At 45.8% G+C, this 8,751-nt stretch overlaps 2 protein-coding genes across 2 annotated transcripts in view; one reads left to right on the top strand and one right to left on the bottom strand.

Annotated features, from left to right (window-relative positions):
* The window catches only part of riok3 (RIO kinase 3 (yeast)), a 5,650-nt gene extending 2,226 nt beyond the window's left edge, over positions 1 to 3,424 (bottom strand). Inside the window, exons 1-9 of the mRNA XM_037694166.1 lie at positions 3,098 to 3,424; positions 2,220 to 2,329; positions 1,587 to 1,732; positions 1,390 to 1,497; positions 1,201 to 1,310; positions 985 to 1,128; positions 763 to 890; positions 511 to 693; positions 186 to 345 (exon numbers count right to left, since the gene is read on the bottom strand). Coding sequence (XP_037550094.1) covers positions 186 to 345; positions 511 to 693; positions 763 to 890; positions 985 to 1,128; positions 1,201 to 1,310; positions 1,390 to 1,497; positions 1,587 to 1,732; positions 2,220 to 2,329; positions 3,098 to 3,133 — 1,125 coding nt within the window. The 5' untranslated portion in view covers positions 3,134 to 3,424. The remainder of the gene's footprint in view (positions 1 to 185; positions 346 to 510; positions 694 to 762; positions 891 to 984; positions 1,129 to 1,200; positions 1,311 to 1,389; positions 1,498 to 1,586; positions 1,733 to 2,219; positions 2,330 to 3,097) is intronic.
* Positions 3,425 to 6,790: 3,366 nt separating this feature from the next.
* The window catches only part of LOC119426731 (clavesin-1), an 11,286-nt gene continuing 9,325 nt past the window's right edge, over positions 6,791 to 8,751 (top strand). Inside the window, exons 1-2 of the mRNA XM_037694314.1 lie at positions 6,791 to 6,881; positions 7,931 to 8,615. Of these exons, the coding sequence (XP_037550242.1) occupies positions 8,484 to 8,615 (132 nt within the window). The 5' untranslated portion in view covers positions 6,791 to 6,881; positions 7,931 to 8,483. The remainder of the gene's footprint in view (positions 6,882 to 7,930; positions 8,616 to 8,751) is intronic.

The raw sequence follows: 8,751 nt of genomic DNA, 5'->3' as shown, positions 1-8,751 counted from the left end.
GAACTTCCTGTCTGTGCCAGTGAACTTCCTGTCTGTGCCAGTGAACTCCCTGTTTGTACCAGTGAACTTCCTGTCTGTACCAGTGAACTTCCTGTCTGTACCTGTGAACTTCCCGTCTGTACCTGTGAACTTCCTGTTTGTACCAGTGAACTTCCTGTTTGTACCAGTGAACTTCCTGTCTGTACCTGTAACACCTGGTGGTAGGCTGTCTTCATGTCCTCGGGGCTCAGCTGGACCTCTTTGAGTTTGGGGGCAGGGACGTGGTCTTTCCCGATGAAGGACATGACCAGGATGTGTTTCTTCAACAGAACCACGTCGGGACATGAAACTCCGGCTTTCTTCATCCTGAAGACAAACGGGTCGGTCAGTGGACCGGTTCTGTTCTGACCAAAGAATCTAATGTTTAACCGAAATGTGTTCCCCTCCGAGTCTGGACCCGTTTGGTACTCGCAGTACCCGGACCAGACCCCCGGTCCCTGACCCATGGTACCCGGACCGGACCCCCAGTACCTGGTGAGGTTGTGCATCTCCTTCTCGGCCCACAGCCGGATGACCTTGCGGGGGTTCAGCCGGCTGTAGCGGTCCTTGAAGCGGTAGTCGTCTTTGATGTAGCGGTCTCGGTTCTTGAACTCGTTCAGGGTGGTTTTGAAGACCTTCAGAGCCACCTCGTTTGGGACGGGCTGCTCCTCCAGACTGAAACACAAGAAGTTCTGGTTTGAATCTGAGCTCGGACCTCCTGCGCCCCCCCCCCGGTGGACCCACCTCCCTCCGTCGGCGTGGAACACCACGGACTCCTTGCCGGTGCTGATGCAGCCATTGATGTTCTCCAGAACCCCGGCGTTCACCATCTTGTACATGAGCAGACGGGTCCGAGGGTCCACAGCTTGTTCCTGAAGAGACAGAACCCAGAGAAGCACCGATGAGGACCGGGTCTGGCTGCTGGACGGACAGAACCAGCGGCGGGTCAGAACCGAGGTGACGCACGGCGGTGGAGTGCTCCTTCTTCTCGTGCAGCCTGGCGCTGCGTCTCTGCTCACTGTGGCAGTGCTGCTTCAGGGAGTTGAACACCTGGTTGGACAACTTCAGGTCCATCCCCAAGCCGTCTCCAACCTGGACCTCTGGAGCGAACTGCAGGACAGAAACCACTTCCTGTCAGGGTCAAAGTTCACGGTGAACAGGACTCTGTCGGAGCAATCTTACGTTCTCCATCCGGGCCGTGTTCTTGCGCCCGCAGGTGTCCTCGTCGTGTTTGGTGGTGATGTTCTTCCCCTTCCCGCTGAAACCTCTCCTGGGCGTCGTCTGAGGTCTCTCTGGACCCACGTGAAGACAGAAAAGGTTAAACTTCGGGTCCCGAGTCCACGGACAGAACAGAACCAGCAGAAGGCTCACCGGCTCTGTACGGGTCGCGTCTCGTGTCCTGCCAGTCCACCTCGTCCTCAGAGCTGTCACTGTCCTCGTACGGGTGGACCATCCGGTAGTTCTCAAAGGAGATGGACACTGAGAGAGACGAGGACATGGACTCAAACTGGAACAAAACCAGAACGTATGACCGAAGCAGCGGAGGTCCGGCTGGAACCAGAACCTACCTTTACTGTCTCCGTTGAACTTCTTCTCCTCCCGACGAAGTTGATCGTCGAACTCGCGGTCGAACTGCATCTGCAGCATCTGGGCCAGCATGAGGTCTGAGGCGGTGTCAGGGAAGTCCTGGGCCAGCAGGAGGTCCCCCGCAGGGCTGAGGGGCAGAGGACACGGTTCTGTCCAGCGGGTCCATCATTCTACAGCCGCTTGTTTTCACTGATGAGACTTTTTAAACTGATTTTTTCTGGAACACGACGCGTTGATTTATTAACAAAGTGATAAAATCAAAGAGTTCGGCCTTTGAGCAGATTAAGTTTGACTCCCTGAGGTCAAAGGTCACGCTTTTTAAGAGAATAGTTCAAATGTTACATATATTTGAAGAACCGTTCTAAGATCTGAGACAGGAGAGACCAGGAGGCCGAGTTCTGCTCCTGTGGACACAAACCCAGGTCCAGGCCCAACCTTTTAGCTGTTTATTCTGTTAGCGCTTTGACTTGTTAGCTTTTAGCTGTTTATTCTGTTAGCGCTTTGACTTGTTAGCTTTTAGCTGTTTATTCTGTTGATTGTTTAACCAGTGGTTTAACCCGTTAGCTCCCAGTTAATATCCAGCACCGAGCCGTGTTCTGTGGATCTGGACTCACTCTGACGTGAAGACGATGTTCTCCTCATCCAGCTGTGAGGCCAGCTGTTCACTCATCACATCTGTCAGGGAGCAGGACGGTGCTGCTGGGCCCACCGGGCCCCACGGTTTCTGGAGGAACATCAGAGACAGATTTAGATCAAGTTCTACCAGCTGAACTGGATTGGTTCTGACCTCTGAGGTTCTGATGAAGTCAACTAAACCCTGTACAGACTGACGACTGAGTCACGTGACAAACCCAGTGAGTCAGAACCAGAACATGTCCAGACATGTCTGCCAGGTGTGACGCAGCAGGAAGAAGACCGAAAACTACAAAAATAAATGTTTTGTTTCTTGTTTTAAAGTTCTGACAGGACCAGAAACCAAACCAAAGACTTTCAAACCCGGTACCCGTCCAGAACTGAACCTCAGGTTCTGGTTAAAGAAACAAAAAACAAAAGATTTAAATTAAACAGAAAACATCACGTGACTCCAGGTGACAGCTGTAATTTAACCTGAATTAAAACATAAAGAGTTTAACTCTGTTCAGGAGTCCAAACATCTTCTGATGTAAAAACTTGTTTTGTCGTTTTGTTCTTATCTTGTCGAAGGGGCCTATTTTGGCTCTTCCGGGATCCTGTAGTTCAAATTTAAATAGATAAATAGTACAAAATATTTCATTTCTGTTCATATCAAAACGGTTCTACAGAACCCTCTGGGTTTGTTCCCCTCCCTGATCGTGAACCTTATTAGGAACTGTAATCGGAACCGAACCTCGTCATGTCTCAAAGTTCTGGTTCCGAACTCGTCTGCCCCCGCCGCCATGTTGGCTAACAGCTAACAACGTCACACCCAACAAGACAAGAAATAAAAGTCATCTCAGGAAATGTTCCGTCTTACTTTGGGTGTTTCTGCTGCGAGTCCTGATTGATCCATTTCTGCGGTTCCGATCGATCGGCTGATTGATTATTTAAAGGTTGGATGGAGGCTAGCAGCTAGCAGTGGTGCTAATGTCTGTCAAGTTTCGACAAAAACTTTGAAAACGAGACAAACGGCGACAAAATGCGAAGTGACACGTTCCGAAAACTGAAGTTTAAACTTTAAAATATGTAAAAATATAATAACAAAACGGGAACAAACGGTTTGGAATTAAAATATTACGGCAAAAGGTTAATGCGAGGTAGATAAGACGCCAGACAGCTGACAGGAGCCGTAAACAGCCGGAAATACGTCACAGTCAAACAAGCTCACACTCTGCCTTCACAATAAAAGTCTTCAAATTAAGGGCTTAAAATTTTAATAAATAAAGGTCACATAAACTTTTTTTTTTTAGGTCAAATAAACTGTGGACCATGAAGTGGGAAAGATTAGTGAAGGTGAAGTCAGGAAAGCACTGAAAAGAACGAAGAAGGTGACGGCACCTGATGACCAGTGGAGGTTTGGAAATGTCTTGGAGAGATGGCAGTGAAGTTTTTGACTCAAATATTCAATGGGATATATGAGGGTGAGAAAATGCCTCAGGAATGGAGAAGAAGTGCTGGTGGCCATTTTTAAGAACAAGGGTGGTGTACAGAGTTGTAGCAACTACAGGGGAATTAAGTTGATGAGTCACACGAAGAAGATCTGGGAGAGAGTTGTGGAAGCAAGACTTGGACGAGAGGTGACTGAGCAGCAGGATGGTTTCATGAAGAGAAAGAGCACCACAGATCCATCTTGGTTTTGAGGATGATGATGGAGAAGAACAGAGAGGGTCAGAAAGAACTCCACTGTGTCTTTGTGGATTTAGAAAAAACATCTGACAGGGTGCTGAGGGAGGAGGTGTGGTGTTACATGAGGACATCTGGAGTGGCAGAGAAGTTAGACAGGTACAGGACATGTCTGAGGACAGCAGGACATGTATGAGGACAGCAGGACATGTATGAGGACAGCAGGACATGTATGAGGACAGCAGGACATGTATGAGGACAGCAAGACACGTATGAGGACAGCAGGACACGTATGAGGACAGCAGGACACGTATGAGGACAGCAGGACAGTGGTGAGATGTACTTTAGGAGTGACAGATAGCTTCAAGGTGGAGGTGGGAGTGCATCAAGGATCGGCTCTGAGCCCCTTCTTGTTTGCTCTGGTGATGGACCGACTAACAGATGAGGTCAGGCAGGAATCCCCGTGGACGATGATGTTTGCAGATGATGTTGTGATCTGTGGTGAGAGCAGGGAACAGGTGGAAGAGAACTTGGAGAGGTGGAGGTATGCACTTGAAAGAAGAGGGATGAAAGTCAGCCGTAGTAAGACAGAGTCCATGTGTGTGAATGAGAGGGAGGAGGTGGAACAGTGAGGCTCCAAGGAGCAGAGGTCACAAAGGTGCAGGACTTCAAGGACTTGGGGTCCACTGTCCAGGGACATGGGGAGTGTGGTGAAGAGGAGAAGAAGAGAGTCCAGGCAGGATGGAGTGATGGAGAAAAGTTTCAGGAGTGATTTGAGACAAAAGGGTGTCAGCAAAGGTCAAAGGTTAGACCAGCTCTGTTGTATGGTCTGGAGACAGAGACATGGACAAAAAGACAGGAGACAGAACTGGAAGTGTCAGAAATGAAGATGTTGAGGTTCTTCTTAGGAGAGACAAGGATGGAGAAGATCAGGAATGAGATCATCAGAGGTACAGCACAGGTTGAACAACTGGGAGATAAAGTTAGAGGACACACTGAGATGGTTTGGACATGTCCAGAGGAGGGACAGTGGTTTGGACATGTCCAGAAGAGGGACAGTGGTTTGGACATGTCCAGAGGAGGGACAGTGGTTTGGACATGTCCAGAGGAGGGACAGTGGTTTGGACATGTCCAGAGAAGGGACAGTGGTTTGGACATGTCCAGATGAGGGACAGCGGTTTGGACATGTCCAGAGGAGGGACAGTGGGTATATTGGTAGAAGGATGTTAGAAATGCAGCTGCCAGGAAAAAGACAAAGAGGAGACATATGGATGCAGTTAGAGAGGACATGGAGGTAGTTGGAGTGAGGACAGAGGACAGAGGACACAGAGGACAGAGTGAGATGGACAAGGATGACTCTGTGGTGACCCCTGAAGAGGAAAAAGCTGAAAGAAGAAGAAGAAGAAAATTTGTTTTGAAATAAATTATTCAGTAAAAATGACAATAAATTTAAATTCTTCTTCTTTTGGCTGTTCCCTCTTCAGGGTCTTCACAGTGAGTCCTGCTCCACCTCACTCTGTCCTCTGTCCCATCTGTCCTCTGTGTCCTCTGTCTTCACTCCATCTACCTCCATGTCCTCTCTAACTGCATCCATAGATCTCCTCTTAGTAAATATGATAAATATAAATGATAAATTATAGTTTATATACTAAAGTTTAGTTTTATCTATGAAACTGTAGTTCATAGATAAAACTTGAGTTCAGTTAATATTGTTTTAGTTTTTTTCACAACAAAAGTCATTTCAATAATTTTATTTCCAAACAATTCAAATCAATTTAAACAGAATCCACCTTTAATTAATTCTTCATTTTATTATGTCATGTTTGTTCAATAATAGTTATAAATGAGAAAAGATTAAAAGTAGACTTAATTTAAATAAATGACTAAATTATTGTAAATATTCACTCAATTAAAAATTCAGAAACATGAACACATTATTGTTAAAAGTTCATTTGTTGTAAACAAAATGATTTTGTGCAAAACAAACAAAAAAATAAAAACATTCAATCCAATTGTCTTTTAGTAAAACAAAGATTTCATAAAATAAAACTTATCAAAAAATATTTTACTGAAAAAACCGGAAGTAATTATTGAGTGGAGTCAGAATCAGCTAAACAATCAGAAACTGACGAAATACTTTTATCAACGTGGTAAAAATGTAGAAAAACAAGGTTCAGAATCTGAGAGAAAATGTTTCGCTTAAAATAAATTATTAAAAAAAATACTAATAAAATATTTTATTTAGTTTCTTTAAAGATTTGCAATAAAATATATTTAGAAAAATGAAATAAAATCAAATGTTCTGAATCATCTGTAAAGACGTGCGCATACACGCGCGCACGTACGCGCCGTGAACGCGCATCAACGCTGTTCCAGCAGGCGCGTGCAGGTGAGTGAAGCTCACCTGACTGAGACCGGAAATCGCATAAGCGTTCTGTAAAAATAAAAGCCCAGTGCGCATGACTTAAAGGGATCATTTCCGGTTGAAGGACAGATTCATCAGTTTATACAGATTAGAAACGAACTTTAAGCTATTTTAACATTTTAGCCGCTGTTCAGCTTCATTTAATTAAATAACATTTTCTTTTCCTCACATATTTTTTAACCTAAAGACGTTACATTTATAAACTCTTCCTGCTGATGCTCGATGGTTTTCATGTGCTCTTGTTTTGAAGGTCTGCACCGGAAACTACATGGTTAGTTTCCGGTTACTTGACCATATTTGTAGCGTCCTGACGTCTGTCCTCCGAGCACAAAGTGAGATCTTCCTCCTCCTCCTCTTCCTCCCCCCGCAGCTCGCGCCTCCTCCTTCAGCTGCATTCATTTAGATTTTATTTTGGTTTATTCTGTTTTCAATGTTTTTATTTGGATTTTAATCCGTTCTGTCCGCGGGATGCTGTCAGCCTCCTCCTCCTCCTCTTCATCATCATCAGGACCACCGGAGGGCCGAGCAGGACCAGGATCCAAGCACCGAGCAGGTCTCTGTGCCTCCTTCTGAGGAAACGGGTCAGAAACCGGGTCCGGTTCTAGTGGGTTCTGATCCATCTGTGAACCTCAGACTATTTAACTCAGGTTCAGAGGACATTCTGATCTGTCTCAGAGGACATAGAGGGACATGTGAGAAGGAGGACAGAGACTGTAGAGATAGGTCCATGTGGGACAGAGACTAGACAGTTCCATGTTGGGCAGAGGACAGAGGCTAGAGACAGATCCATTTGGGACAGAGGACATAGACGAGACATAGGTCCATGTGGGACAGAGGACAGATACTAAATATAGGTCCATGTGGGGCAGAGATTAGACTGGTCCATGTGGGACAGAGGACAGATACTAGACAGTTCCATGCTGGGCAGAGGACAGCGGCTAGAGACAGATCCATGTGGCAGAGGACAGAGACTAGACATGTCCATGTGGAACAGAGATTCGAGACTGATCCATGTGGGACAGAGGACAGGTCCATGTGGAACAAAGACTAAGGATAAGTCCATGTGAAACAGAGGACAGAGACTAGACAGGTCCATGTGGAACAGAGACTCAAGACTGATCCATGTGGAACAAAGACTAAGGATAAGTCCATGTGAAACAGAGGACAGAGACTAGACAGGTCCATGTGGAACAGAGACTCGAGACTGATCCATGTGGGACAGAGACTAAGGACAAGTCCACGTGGGACAGAGGACAGGTCCATGATTTATTTGGGTTTATTTAAATTGTTGTTTTTCAGGTTTCTGTCTTTTGAAACTTCCTGTGATCTCTCTGAGATCAGGATCAGATCCAGCTGGTTTTGTCTTAATCATGAAAACTTCTGGAAAATGTGTCTGAATCTTGTTTTGACCGTTTTCTAAACAGGATTTTTTGACGTCATTTATAAGAAAAAACTCACACCAGATTATATATCGGGATTTCCACACTGGTATTGAAAATAGCTTCTCTGGCGCACGAGGAAAGTAGAGAACATGTAAGGGTTTCTGTCCTGATGTAGTCCTGAAGAAGACAGTTTGATGTTGATGTCTTCACTATTTTCCAGGTTGAGGAGCTCCATGTTGGACCGCGGTGCCTTCACTGACGCTCGACTGTATCTCAGACAGAAACCAGACAACCCGCTCCTTCCAGCCTTCAGGTCCACCTGAGATGTTGGACGGTTTGGTTTATGAAACTTGGAGCAGCGGGACGAGGAGGACATCTCAGCAAGATATGAGGTCCACAGAACGGAACCAGCCTGTGTTCTGTAAGCCCTCTGCTGTCCTTTGTCCTGCTGACACGTCTGAAGGTTCCTTATTCTGAAGACCAAAAACTGAAGTCTAAGATTTCCTGACAGCTGAGATGATTGTTGGTTCTGGATTGTCCTGATTGTCTTCACAGATTGTGGACAATCACTTTTGTAAATCTCTAATACAAAACACAAAAAGCGTTTATGATTGTGTTCTACATTTAAAGGGCAAAGACACCCTGAAGTGTCCATCAGCTTTAATCCTACCTACTGGAGGACGGTGTTGGACTCTGAAGTCCAGACCCTGGACACTGTGAAAAAACCCAACCAGGCACTGATTTAAAGGAACCTCTGAAATAAATTATTCTGGATGTTTGGAATCAAATCAGAGCGAAGCTCCATGATGAACCAAGTCCAGCACAGCTTGAGCTCTGAGACGACGGAGAAGGCTCGGTTAGAGCTGAACGAGAACCCGGACACCCTCCATCAGGACATCCAACAGGTAGACAAAGACAGTGAGCATCCACCTTGTTTAGACTGGTGGATCGATCCAACTTGTTTAGGTCGATGGATCGATCCAACTTGTTTAGGTCGATGGATCGATCCAACTTGTTTAGACCGATGGATCGATCCAACTT

The sequence above is a fragment of the Nematolebias whitei genome, chromosome 20 (assembly GCF_014905685.2).
Source record: "Nematolebias whitei isolate Nwh7 chromosome 20, NemWhi1, whole genome shotgun sequence".
Taxonomy (NCBI): domain Eukaryota; kingdom Metazoa; phylum Chordata; class Actinopteri; order Cyprinodontiformes; family Rivulidae; genus Nematolebias; species Nematolebias whitei.
The sequence above is the reverse complement of the archived record's forward strand: the minus strand, read 5'-3'. Positions and strand labels throughout refer to the sequence as shown.